Here is a 12642-nt window from a genome sequence, read left to right as displayed (position 1 = left end):
TAGCTACAAATGAAACAACTCCGTCTACAGCAAGCAACCCAAGTAAGATATCATTATTAATGTCATTATTATTATCAGTATGAATTTAATATTTTTAGCTATAATAGATAACACTGTGGCAGTTATATTTGGAGTTTTGATTCTAGTGATTGTATTACTCATCATTAGTTGTTTCATTGTCATTGCCTGTACAAGGAAGGCAGCATTGTGTACAAATAAGTAATGAGAATTATTATTTTAATTAATTTATCTATTTCATGTAGAAATGTAATCGTCGAGATTGAAAATTCTAAAACAATTGAATTGATAATGAAAAAATAGACATATATACCTTAAATAGTCACTTTAATTTTACATATTTATAGTTATGGGTATGCCTGATTCATTTGTTGCCAATATGCCTCCAATATTAACATTTTTATCAAAATGTATAGCAAGTGTAGTTTTCCTTAGTAGCACATAAATGAAAGAGTTCAGTCATTACAATAGTTATAAATCTTTTTCAGATGCTACCGAGTGAGCATCTAAAAGACTCTCATTCATTGCATACCATCTGTGCTGATCTAAACTTCAAGGAAACTTCAAACATTGATTCCAAGGGAGACACTGCAAATACTATAGAAACAACTGGTGGAAGTCATAGTACTACTACTACTACTGATAAGCTCCCCCACAATAATGTGAGTACTGTTTCGATTGAATATAGTGAAGGATCTGGAGAAGTGGAAGCAGGATCCTGCCCTGCACTGTATGATACTTCTCCTGCTATTATAACAGTGGCAGCACAAGCTTATACTTACAGCAGTGACTATGTTGTAGAGGAAAGCATTACAGTTCATTCATTAATGAATTCAAGTTACATTACTGTAGCTGAAGTGGACATTGCTACTTGTCCTTCTCTTAATTGAATTAACTTTTACATCACTATAATGTCACTCCTACAATCCTTCTGACTATTGCTCACATACATGCACTTTTTATTACAAATATTGTTATTATTTTCACTTAGCATGCATGGTGTTCCAACAGCATGTCTGCCATTAAAATGGGTATTTTTCATAAACAAGAAATACACGGGGGATCCCAAAATATCAGCATTATCAGGGCCCCACGAGAAGTTCCAAGCGTAAGTACAGTAGCTACAAGCCTACAACTTGATGTCTAAGCTACTTGTTCATTCTGTTCTAGCTGTCTCACTTAGTTGGACAATGATGATTCAAATCTCTCTAGCTGATACTTACTGTGCTGATAACTCAAGAAACGAAAGTCAGTAGCTATATATACTGGGGTAGTCTACTGAGTATGCCATTTTTTTGAATCTATCTTGTCTCTCCCGGCCTATATATAAATCTCACATGCAGCTAGAAGTGGTCATAGATTCACTGTAACATGTGCTGGTAGTTCAGTTAGTATGAGTCTCATTGAAGAAAAGACTTGGAGGGATGTTTACATTGCAATTGACTACTATTGCTACCACTTAGGCAATTTGACCGAGCCCTTCAAAAGGTGAGCATGCTGCTATAATTAAAATAATAAGAAATTAAAATAAATAAGGTTTGCTACAGTTATTTGGGAGTTTTGCCAAATTGCTCTCATTGTAGAAAATGTTAATTTACTGTATCTATCATGTACATGTATAGTAAATAAAAATCCCTTCAAATCCGGTTCATTAATAATTTTGTACGTTTGTAGTATGGTGCGTGGGCGGATCAAAGGCGCCGCCAGTGCTACAACTTCCAATAACCGCATGGTAAGAAAATGTAGCACTGTGTGGAATATATAGTACTGCACAGTATAATACGTATGGGCTTTCCTGTTAACCACAAGCTTTGATAGAGGCAAATAACAGCCTCAGCTACATGCACTAGACATGTAACAATAATAATAGTGATAAATGAGATCTGATTGTCTTGCACTGGCAACCTGCTAGACTTTTGAAATTTCATTTGATCCGCCCACGCACCACTACAAACCAATCAAAGCACTGTTGATTCGTAGATTACAGAAATTATTGCACTCGGGATGGTCTCGACGAAAATGTAGCACTCGGCTTTGCCTCGTGCTAAATTTTCCTCTCGACCCCCCTCGTGCAATAATTTCCATAACCTACTCTCAACAGTGCTTTAATTAATACATAACATAGTCATCTTATGAGCCAGAACATGGCATTTCCCCATACCACCCAACTTGAATGACTGTGTGTGCTGGGGAATGGTTTGGCTCTAGCAAGACTAACAGTATGATTATAATGCATAGTGAATATGATTATTTACACTCTAATCAGAATTATGCTTAATTCTACAATTGTTTTAGTGTTCAAATGGTTCGTCTACTCAAGTATGGATACATCGCTAGAGAATTGAGTTGGTACTATGAAAATCTTGTATCAATAAACTCCACTTGTGTATTTGTTGGATGTGTACTCTCAGTTGACTCACAGTGGTATTACATGAGAGGTAATGGCAGCAACTGTACTAATGAAGGTACTTATAATCTAGCTTGTCATCAGTCAATTATTTATTTTACTTAATAGTTCATCTTAAGTCAGCAGTAAACTCACCATATTTGACTAATACCGATGTTTATTCTTCAACTAAAACAACAAGTATATCAATATGATTGGTGTAGTAATTTAGTTATATACATTTCGGTTGACATCAAAACATTCATTTTTGTCTTCATTGCTATTAATTGGGCTCCAGGCGGCCTGATGTGTGTGTATTCTGTATCTTTTCATGTTGGTGGTCATGTAGTGGTTTTCATGGAGTATTTATCAATTATAGTTTACAACCACACTCATGTCCACAACATCCTGTAACTAATTCTTAAATTGTAATGTCATTGAGAGAGTAATTGTAGGGGGGAAAGATTTTAGAGTTTTTGTTTAATGATATAATAGCAGCCACTATACAAACCCTAGCTGCAGCTGTTACAAGTACTGGTATTTTAAAAACCAATAACAACAGAATCCTTACTGAACTTAAGAAACCCCATGCATAATGTGAGACTAGAACAAAATTAGACAATAAAAAATTAATGAGCTATGAAACGGCATACCCATAGGATGGTTGAGTAGTCTAAGCATTAAACCAAATGTATATTTCATTATTATTAATTATTGCTATTATTATTATTATTATCCAGTAATCATTGGAGTTTCTATTCTGACATCTGTATTGCTCATCATTAGTTATTTTATCGTGGTTATCTGCTTGAAGAGGAAACTGCTTGTGTTAGTAATGACAATATTTAGTTGCAATCAGTTTATTTATTATTATTTATTGTTTATAGAAATAAACCCACTGAGAAAAACAGAGATCTGAAGGTAATTCAATACCTCACATACATGGTACTAAAGTTGGTCCAAAGGCCAGTCCATTGTTATATAGTTTACACAAGTATAGAAATCTTAACCACATTTCCATGCAACCCACGATAGCTTTTACAAATAGCAGTGTTTATAAGCAACTGGTGTAATGTATGTGTGTCAAGTCACTTAAGTCCTCTGGTGTTTGATACAATTTTTGGAAGGGTCATTACAGACCCTAATTAATACTTGATATAATAATAATTATACTGTAACTGTTTAGAGATTCTATGTACTAAACTGCTATATAGACTGCTACCATATGTGGTGATGAAGTTTGACAAGTTCAACTTTGAGTACTTGTGGTTGAATTAAATGTGAAGAATTTTGGGACAAAATAAACATTTTCGAGCACAGGAAACTAGTGAAAGTTTTCACCCACCCACAGGGGGTTACAATTTTTAAATTTTTAATTTTCGGTACATACCTTACTTTCATGTGAATTAAAAGTCTTTTTAAAATATGAACAAATGCTGGTATATGAATGGATCCATTGTATGTACAAATGTCATTATTTAATTCTTTATTGTAGATTCTCGTTCAACCCAGTAAACAACTAAAAATCTCCCTTTCACCGTCGTACACTGTTTACCCTCCAATGAATTACAAGAAAAACACTACAAACTCACAGGAAACATCTGTAGGAAGGCATGGTACAACTACTACTAATGACAAACTTCCCCATATTGATGAGTCTAGTCATACATGGCCTAATAGTAGTAGTAGGGATATTTTAATTGAATATAGTGAAGGAATGGAAGGGCCCTGGCCAGCAATGTATGACATTGCATCAACTGAACATACTTCTCCTACTACAACTCGGGATTATAATAAAGATGGCACAGGTTTATAGCAGTGACTATGTTGTACAAGAAAGCATGACAGTTCCTTTACAAGTTACAATATAAATAGCATATTGATATTGTTCTATAGATAAATCAGCTCATATTACATTAATCTCTCACATTTTTAATTCAAATATTAAAAATGTGAGAATATTATTACAAATATTATTTTAGTTGTTTCTTATAATTTATTATAACAACTTGTTGTTGAAGTGGATTTACTGAAAATTGTGTGTGACATAATCTATGCATGCTTCCTATACCATAACTGATTTTTCACATTGTAAGGCTACACTCGTTCTACATAAAAACATTTGCACATAATAGCTAACTCTGCACTTTACAAGTAAGATTATTAGGCTATTTATAAGTACTATTATAATATTGTCTCAACCTCCCCTTTTTTAATAATGGCATTTTGAATGGAACTTACTTAAGGAAAGTGTAAATAGCTACTTCGTTTGTGCTCCTTGTCACTATTTATGATAAATAATTCCGTTCATATTATAATCTCACGCTATGAAAAGTGATACATAGTACAATTTAAAGTGTACATGGGTTATAACTTTATGGTATTACTTAAAAAAAAGTCCTACATGTATATGCATTATTAAGTTTTTATGTAGCATATCTTGATCATCTGTCAAATGCTGTTTCTTTCAACGTTTTTGAAAGAAGGAATCTCTAGTAGCTCTCTCCCTCACAGATCCTCTTCTCTCAAATGGTAAGAACTGAGTGTTGAGAGTTGAGGTTTGACGAACATAAGATATTGATGATAGAGATGGAGAGAGCTGAGGCAATGGATCGTATTTGTGCACAGTGTGAAGCATCTGCATCCTACAACAAGATGAGATAATAGTTATAAATAATAATATTAAAACAGATAGAGACATAGATCTAATTGACTTATAAATGTGTGGGATTATGTTGAGAAGAAAGTGTGCATCTACCTCCAGTTGGGTGGAGCTGAATGAGCCCTTTGCCTTATATCCTTATTTGGATAAACCATTCCAGAATGATCTTTGTAGAACTGTCTGTGGACCTGAGCCGACTATATATAAAGGGGAAAGGAAAGAATGTAGACTAAGACTAGGAAGTCTGTAGGAAACTTATGTAATGGAGCATCTATTGCTTTTTGATTTGCAATTCATACCTTGTCAAGTTCAAGCATTTTCTCTCTCCTAGAGCTAGTATGGTGGAGAGTGTAAGGGAGTGGTGTTATCCACAGATCTCCTTCTTGCTTCTTCTGTTGTGGCTTTGGTTGAACAACTACAGCAGAATTAACAATGGCAGGGTTGTTTTCTCCACTCCCTTTGACCTGCTTACGACTCGTGTTTAGGACATCTTGACGGCTGCAAGGAGAAAGATTGGGATTTTAATTCAGTAATATGAGAGATTATGAGATAATAACCTTTCCTTGTAGAAACTCCTCGTAGCATTGCTGTATGTTATTCCATAGTTTGAACGGACTGTGGGACAAAATCCACCATAACTAGAAGGAAGCATACAAAACTTGATAAAACTTATGCACACCTAACAAGAATGCTGCATAGATCTACATGCCTAATCTTAGATTGTAGATTATTTGCATAGTAAAACGGTAATAATGCTCGTTATAAAGTTACCCTGGTATAAACTTATTGTCAGGAACAGTCACAGAGATGGATAACTGCTTGCTATTTGGCAGAATCTTCCAATTCCTCCTCGAGTAATCCACCATAGTCTCTTAGCACTAGATCTACTTCTCAATTATTGAGTGGCAGCCACACCCGAATATGGTATGAACACCCACGCCTTGTTAACGAATTCAAAGTTGACGATTGGATATTACCAAAAAGTAATGATAATCATTGTGTGCAAATCAAATCAAATCATAAATAATATTAGCAGCATTTGCTATTTATTGCATGAGTCATTGAAAGAAGGTCTAAAAGAGAAAGGAGGAGGTCTTGTTCGAGTGTTATTATTATTATTGTGATAGGCTTGTCTTATAGTGTAAGGAGGGAGGGGAGGAGGAGGTAGAGGGAAAGGGAGAGATGGAGGAAGAGGAGGAGGGAGGGATGAGGGAGGGAAAGGAGGGAGAGAAGGAGGAGGGAAAGGAGGAGGAGGAGGAAGAGGAGGGAAGTTAAACGGAGGAGGTGGAAGAGATGGAACAGGGAATGGTGGAGGTACTGGAGGAGGAAATGAAAGATAAGGGGAAGGAGGGTGAGGAGGTAGAGCAGGAGGTAGATCAGTTCTAGTAGCAGCATAATTATATCTTTGATTTTGATTTCCTTGTTGCTTGTTATTTTTATTCTTTTTCTTGTCTTTATTAGCTCCTTTCCCAGCTCTGTTTCTCTCTTCCTCATCATCTGATGGTTCTTGTAATTCAAGAGGTACTTCACTGTCGTTTTTCCAAGAGGCGTCCGACCATTTCTCTTCTCTTAGTTTATCTTTTAGTACGTATTTTGTGAAGTTTTTCTCGTCTTTTGCGATAAATATTTCCTTGCCTGGCGGTAAGGTATGACTCTCTTCATCAATGCTCATTCTTATTGTGTAGAAAGGCTTCTTGACTGGGCCAATGGTTTCAAACAACTAACAAATACAAAAATAATTGTCATCATTAATTTTTTAAAAAGTCTGCTTAATTTGCTACTTCTAAAGTGATTTCAATTGAAATTAAATTTTAAAGGAATCTTTAAAGTTGTTCAAAAATCGGGCCAAAGTTCGCCAAAAATGAAAAGTAGGCAATTCTCCATTTTTATAACTTTATCTGATACATATACTTGTTCTTATGTTGTGTAGAAAGTTTGAGCTGATTCCAATCAAAATTGGATTTTTTTACGAATTTTTAAAGTTGCTCCAAAATCAGGCCAAAGTCCCTGTACTGTAGTACAGGGTCACAGACCAAATTTCGTCAAAAATGAAAAGTAGAAAATTCTCCATTTTTATAACTTTATTTGATACATATACATGTTCTTAGGTTGTGTAGAAAGTTTGAGCTGATTCCAATTAAAATTGGATTTTTAATGAATTTTTGAAGTTGCTCCAAAATCGGACCAAAGTCCCTGTACTATAGTACAGGGTCATGGACCAAATTTTGCCAAAAATGAAAAGTTGAGAATACTCCATTTTTATAACTTTATCTGATACATATACATGTTCTTATGCTGTGTAGAAAGTTTGAGCTAATTCCGATAAAAATTGGATTTTTTACGAATTTTTAAAGTTGCTCCAAAATTGGGCCAAAGTCCCTGTACTATAGTACAGGGTCGCGGACCAAATTTCGTCAAAAATGTGAAGTAGGCAATTCTACATTTCTATAACTTTATTTGATACATATACATGTTCTTATGTTGTGTAGAAAGTTTGAGCTGATTCCGATCAAAATTAGATTTTTTACGAATTTTTAAAATTCTTCCAAAACTGCCAGGGTACTACCGTATGGCTAGAAAATTCCGTGGGGTATTTAATTTTGCGGATTTCGTGGGTAACTTCTTACCCACAAAAATTTATACCATGGAAATGCTCACTGCGCATGCGCAGCATGTGAAAATCAATGGCTTAATGCAAGTGCACGTGCAAAAACGCGAAATTTAACTCCCTCGAAATTAAAGAATTAAGAGCTTTTCACTAAAACACGAAAATTTATGCCCTCGAAATTTTCTAGCCATACGGTATGTTTAGCTCACTTAGCATGCTTATGGTAAACCCTGTCATACAGTACATTGTCAAATTAACATTCAAACGTGCTAATCGTTCTAACCTCTCCAATATATTCTCTCTCATCAGACCACAAGTGTGTCCCCTCATCAACAGTAGGTTGATCAGGATATGACTCTATTATAGTCAGTTGCTCTATCGTATGTAACACAGTCCCAATAGGAGAGAGGGGGATAGAGGGAGGGAGACAAGGAGCAGTGTTTCCAGGCGGAGGAAGATCACGATAATCCACTTCATCTGCTATCATGGGGTAGCCATATTTCCTGTTTCCAGAACCAACAGGGTAAGTGTTACAATCTTCGGTATCATCTTCATCGTTATTATGATGATCTAATGACTGTGCAGTAGTAGTATCATCTTCATCACTATCGCTCTCACTGCTGCTGCTGTTAGAGGAAGAAGAGTCACTGTACAGTTTAATGAGACTAATACCAGCACTGGACAGCTGCTGTGTCTCGCTGGTGCCTTCAGGATAAGAGCTGTTCCCTTCCTTGCTTGCTACATTAGATGATCCTGTACTACTGATAGTCTCAGCAGTGTTAGTAGCAATAGCAGCATCTGTAGTAATGACAGATTTACTAGTAGTAGCGTTTGTAGCAGTATCCGTACCTGGATTAGATAAGTTTTTAAATGTTTCTGTATCTACTTCAGCAGTAGGTGGTGGACTATTGTCGACAGTAGAGCCTCCAGTGATGTTTTCTTCTGAATCTTCAATCTCTTTCTCGAGTTCTTTCTCCATTCCAGCCATTTTGAGTACACGAGGTTCTTCAGCTCAGTCACCCACACATTAAAATGTAATGTTCTGATGTACAAAAATTAACACAAAAATGATTAAACATCAAATAATTTGAATAATAATAATTAATTTTTTATTTCTTTAATTTAAAGAAAACAATTTTAATGTCTTCACTGCGACAGGTTTCATCAAGATCATCGAACTCAACAGTATAACTATTGAAATGCGACTCCATTTTCTAAAGAGAAAGAGAGAGAGAGAGAGACGAGTGAAAAGGTATAAAAAGATATGAACAAAGGGAAAATGTGTGAAAAATACAAAGTAGGTAATTTCATGCAACATGAACATACATCAAAGAACAGCTTGTAAGTTTGTTCCTTGTCTCCAGTCGTTCTTATTTCATAGCTCATCAGTATGACTGTATCATCCTCTGATAAATCAGTTACTGTAGTCACTAGATCATCCAATGACTACTAAAATAAAATATCATAAACCATTAATAATAATAATGATAATGAAAATAACAGCAATAATACACTATTACTATCTCTACATTATGTTAAAAATAATTTCAAAAGCATTAAATTGTATGCATGATTGTTAATAATAATTATATCCACAAGATGATTTCCACATACACTGTAATAGCATAAAGGTGGATTTACACTGCAAAGTTAACGTATGGCCTTACCTTATGTTAACTTTGCAGTGTAAATCAGCCTTAAAACACTTGAAGATATCACTGCAATACAGTACAATACTTATATCAGCAAAGTAACAAAAATAAACAACTGAAAAGCTTAAATTTTGAATGGTCTCTTCCTTCATACATGAAATACTATTATTAAGCAATGCTAGGGTCATTACCTCTTTATAATAGATGAGGTCGGCCATTAGTATAACATCAGGGCAAGGCTTGAACACTGAGACATCTTGACCCCTGCATGTGTAGAATGAATGGGAATATAACTGTATGTGATAGAAAGGTGTGGATACACATTATGTGTGTATTATAAAAACGAAAAATTCTCTCCTTTTCAATTTTGGCAAAATTTGGCCTGAAACCATGTACTACACACTACAAGGATTTTTACTCAATTTTGGAGCAGGTTTAAAATTTTATAAAGAATCTTATTTTGATTGGAAGCAGTTCAAACTTTGTAGACAACATAAGTACATGTATATGTATTAGAAAATGTAATAAAAATGGAGAATTGCATACTTTTCGTTTTTGGTAAAATTTGGCCTGTGACCCTGTACTATAGTACAGGGACTTTGGTCTGATTTTGGAGCAACTTTAAAAATTCGTAAAAAATCCAATTGTGATCAGAGTCAGCTCAAGCTTTCTACACAACATAAGAACATGTATATGTATCAGATAAAGTTATAAAATAGAGAATTGCCTACTTTTCATTTTTGACAAAATTTGGCCTGTGACCCTGTACTATATATAGTACAGGGACTTTGGCCCGTTTTTGGAACAACTTCAAAAATTCGTAAAAAATCCAATTTTGATCGGAATCAACTCAAGCTTTCTACACAACATAAGAACATGTATATGTATCAGATAAAGTTATAAAAATGAAGAATTCTCTACTTTTCATTTTTGGCAAAATTTGGCTCGCGACCCTGTACTATTAGTAACGCGGTAGCGTTACTAAGTAGGATTCACCCCCAAACAAAATGGCTGCCACGACTTTTGCAGCCTTGCTATACCGGGAAAACGAGCTCCTATGCTTACCAGACTTTATAGAGGACCTTAGCTTGACCAGAGGACTCCAATGGTACAACTAGCGTGGCTCTAGACCTTGTCTAAGCGAAAAGACAAAAATCGGCGAACCGGCCGTTTTGTTCAGCCACCTTTTTTCATCTTCATCATCATCTTCTTCATCATCAAGTCCTGTCAATCCGGTTGTCGGTGTGTATCTCAGTATCAGTTGGTGCTACAAGGATAATTCTTACACCAATCTACTCCAACAGTCTATGCGCAGGTCCATGTCCCATCAGATTATTCTTCAAGTAAGGAAAAAGTGATACTGTGACTGCTGGATCGAGCCATCTTAGCTACATGCCGCCATTTTGTTAATTAAAGAAGCTTGCCATGTGCTCCAAAATTTGGGTGTGGTCGCGCATGCTCAGATCTGCAGCTCTGGAAGAAGCAAGTTATTTTTGGCCTCGCCTACGCGAGGTATAGGTAGTTGTTGTGTCTGTCTGTCTGTCATTCATTCTGTACAACTGAAATTTGTTTTTAATAAACAATAACTTTAGCACAGCATGTTTCAAGCTCCTAGATCTTTCTTTTTGGCGTGGAAAAGTCTTTCTTAACTGTTTTGTGTTGCTCAAATACAAGTGCTAGGTATAGAAGCTTCAAAGTAAGAAAATCGAGCAGTTGGGCCAAGTTCCGTTGTGTTGGCACTTTAGAGATAGATGGTAGCATTTTTCAGTAGATTAGAACATGGTCTTCAAATAATATGAACAGATTTCTCTAAATCTTACTTGATGAAGAGTTATACTTACTTGAATTTGTTGAGGTCACTCGTTTGTGCAGCGCTAGAGCAACAATTTGCTGGGTTATAGGTACTAAAGTACCTATACTATCTCAAATATACAAAGGCAGCAACTTTTTTTGTCAGCAAGTTTATCATATATTGCTGATTAGTAAAGAAAAAGTGAAGCTTCTTTCTCACATGGTCTTCTTGCTGCCAATCATGCCAGTATGATGGAATGCCACACCTTTCAATCTACATGCATGGGAGGGGCTGGAGCTGCTTGCATGTATGTGCTGCAGTGCTGCTACTTCTGCAAGTATTCAAGAGCAAGTGCAACAGCAGGAAGCTAGTGTTGAGCAGACTGTCTTCATGCTGATAATCAAACAGCTATTGCAGTGCGGGCATGCTATATAGCAGCTATAGGGGCGAGGCCATGCACCGTAGGTGTCTCGTTTTACCAAGCTGTGCTTGGAACTTACTGCAATACTCTAGTGGAGGTTTTCAGCTAAAAGAAAGTATTGATTTTACATGTTACTGTTTTATCAAGTGTGTTATTTTATTTTATTTTAAAAAACAAACAATTATTATTAATTAATGTTATGACTTATGATATGCAATGATAATTATGAACTTGACAACAGCCTGGAAGAACAGGAATAGCAGGGAAGATGGACACTCTTAGCTCACAGATTCTTGAAAAAGGACTTGTGTCAAGACTAAAGCATACATACACTCCTAATAACTCATCCAGATTCTTTTATTTCAACCGGCTTCCTGTTCTTTATAATTCTCTTCCCCCTCTCGATCTTTCCCTGTCTCTCTCTACGTTAAAGTCCCGTATTAAATCTTATTTTTATGAACATTTTATAAATAATTTTGACCCTTCTAATCCTTGTACATTTCATGTTTGTTGTCCCTGTGCTAAGTGTTATATTTCTAAACCCTCTGTTTCTTGTTTTTCATAGTATATGTCTTTCCTTTCTTTTTGTTTCTTTCCTTTCTCTTTCCTGTTCCACTCTTTCCCTTCCTCTACTCTTTTACCTTATTACTTATTAAAGGCTGCTCTCTTGCAGTCCTTCAGCACTTTCTCAACCTTTTTGTTTCTTATCGGTTAATGTTTATTCTTGTATATTTTGTATGTGCTGTGAAGTTGTTTAATAATAATAATAATAATAATAATAAACTAGTATTAGTTTCACTTGTCATCAGGATAGTTGATATTCCTTCAGCATGTCTATTCAATGCTGTCTCTCATAAATGTTATAACAATGATAATAATAATAAAGAAAGTTATTGTCTGTGTAAAATCAACAAGTATCACAATTGCAACTAAAGAAATACTATAAATATTATTTTAAAAATCAAACACAAACAAGAACATAAAAATAAATAAATTAATTAATTAAAAAAAAACAAGATGAAGTAGGATTTCAAATGACCAACGAAAATATGAAATATTATAAAAAAATCAACACAAACAAGAACATAAAAAATTTAAAAAAA

The 12642-nt window shown here is 35.1% G+C and overlaps 5 protein-coding genes across 7 annotated transcripts in view; 2 read left to right on the top strand and 3 right to left on the bottom strand.

Annotated features, from left to right (window-relative positions):
• Positions 1 to 1041, top strand: part of LOC109582062 (location of vulva defective 1-like) — a 9114-nt gene extending 8073 nt beyond the window's left edge. The window contains exons 13-15 of one of the 2 annotated variants that reach the window (XM_019996652.1): positions 4 to 42; positions 99 to 219; positions 264 to 460. In XM_019996652.1, the coding sequence (XP_019852211.1) occupies positions 4 to 42; positions 99 to 219; positions 264 to 321 (218 nt within the window). In that variant the 3' untranslated portion in view covers positions 322 to 460. Of the gene's footprint in view, positions 1 to 3; positions 43 to 98; positions 220 to 263; positions 461 to 821 lie in introns of those variants that run through there. The other variant, XM_019996639.1, reaches the window with a different exon arrangement.
• LOC109582063 (uncharacterized) lies at positions 1041 to 4434 on the top strand. The gene is made up of 7 exons (XM_019996653.1): positions 1041 to 1266; positions 1362 to 1506; positions 2314 to 2483; positions 2534 to 2605; positions 3145 to 3232; positions 3292 to 3325; positions 3900 to 4434. Exons 1-7 carry the CDS (start codon positions 1158 to 1160, stop codon positions 4218 to 4220), a joined length of 939 nt encoding a protein of 312 aa, XP_019852212.1. The 5' UTR covers positions 1041 to 1157; the 3' UTR covers positions 4221 to 4434.
• A 257-nt stretch (positions 4435 to 4691) lies between these two features.
• On the bottom strand, positions 4692 to 5982 carry LOC100635230 (UPF0573 protein C2orf70 homolog A-like). The gene is made up of 5 exons (XM_003386671.3): positions 5838 to 5982; positions 5624 to 5704; positions 5366 to 5564; positions 5163 to 5263; positions 4692 to 5049 (listed from the first exon to the last, which is right to left on the bottom strand). Exons 1-5 carry the CDS (start codon positions 5930 to 5932, stop codon positions 4872 to 4874), a joined length of 654 nt encoding a protein of 217 aa, XP_003386719.1. The 5' UTR covers positions 5933 to 5982; the 3' UTR covers positions 4692 to 4871.
• A 36-nt stretch (positions 5983 to 6018) lies between these two features.
• LOC100635989 (H/ACA ribonucleoprotein complex non-core subunit NAF1-like) lies at positions 6019 to 8764 on the bottom strand. 2 transcript variants are annotated; one of them, XM_011405730.2, is made up of 3 exons: positions 8524 to 8764; positions 7958 to 8472; positions 6019 to 6786 (listed from the first exon to the last, which is right to left on the bottom strand). In XM_011405730.2, exons 1-3 carry the CDS (start codon positions 8660 to 8662, stop codon positions 6109 to 6111), a joined length of 1332 nt encoding a protein of 443 aa, XP_011404032.1. In that variant the 5' UTR covers positions 8663 to 8764; the 3' UTR covers positions 6019 to 6108. The 2 variants fall into 2 exon arrangements, with proteins under 2 accessions (XP_011404032.1, XP_019852193.1); XM_019996634.1 differs by having other exon boundaries at positions 7958 to 8764.
• The window catches only part of LOC100635862 (protein-lysine methyltransferase METTL21D-like), a 5381-nt gene continuing 1440 nt past the window's right edge, over positions 8702 to 12642 (bottom strand). The window contains exons 3-5 of the mRNA XM_019996635.1: positions 9518 to 9590; positions 9001 to 9120; positions 8702 to 8888 (exon numbers count right to left, since the gene is read on the bottom strand). Of these exons, the coding sequence (XP_019852194.1) occupies positions 8784 to 8888; positions 9001 to 9120; positions 9518 to 9590 (298 nt within the window). The 3' untranslated portion in view covers positions 8702 to 8783. The remainder of the gene's footprint in view (positions 8889 to 9000; positions 9121 to 9517; positions 9591 to 12642) is intronic.

This window comes from Amphimedon queenslandica, unplaced genomic scaffold (assembly GCF_000090795.2).
Source record: "Amphimedon queenslandica unplaced genomic scaffold, v1.1 AMPQUscaffold_13403, whole genome shotgun sequence".
NCBI classification, from domain to species: Eukaryota; Metazoa; Porifera; class Demospongiae; order Haplosclerida; family Niphatidae; genus Amphimedon; species Amphimedon queenslandica.
The sequence above is the reverse complement of the archived record's forward strand: the minus strand, read 5'-3'. Positions and strand labels throughout refer to the sequence as shown.

What these genes read in the sequence shown, in the direction of transcription:
- LOC109582063 (XM_019996653.1), top strand. Translation starts at nt 1,158, where the DNA reads ATGTCTAAGCTACTTGTTCATTCTGTTCTAGCTGTCTCACTTAGTTGG. An exon ending in TTGACCGAGCCCTTCAAAAG is followed by an intron (nt 1,507 to 2,313) that starts GTGAGCATGCTG and finishes CAATTGTTTTAG; the next exon opens with TGTTCAAATGGTTCGTCTAC. An exon ending in AGAAAAACAGAGATCTGAAG is followed by an intron (nt 3,326 to 3,899) that starts GTAATTCAATAC and finishes TCTTTATTGTAG; the next exon opens with ATTCTCGTTCAACCCAGTAA.
- LOC100635230 (XM_003386671.3), bottom strand. Translation starts at nt 5,932, where the DNA reads ATGGTGGATTACTCGAGGAGGAATTGGAAGATTCTGCCAAATAGCAAG. An exon ending in GACAATAAGTTTATACCAGG is followed by an intron (nt 5,705 to 5,837) that starts GTAACTTTATAA and finishes GCTTCCTTCTAG; the next exon opens with TTATGGTGGATTTTGTCCCA. An exon ending in TCAGCTCCACCCAACTGGAG is followed by an intron (nt 5,050 to 5,162) that starts GTAGATGCACAC and finishes ATCTTGTTGTAG; the next exon opens with GATGCAGATGCTTCACACTG.
- LOC100635989 (XM_019996634.1), bottom strand. Translation starts at nt 8,662, where the DNA reads ATGGCTGGAATGGAGAAAGAACTCGAGAAAGAGATTGAAGATTCAGAA. An exon ending in AGAGAGAATATATTGGAGAG is followed by an intron (nt 6,787 to 7,957) that starts GTTAGAACGATT and finishes TGTATTTGTTAG; the next exon opens with TTGTTTGAAACCATTGGCCC.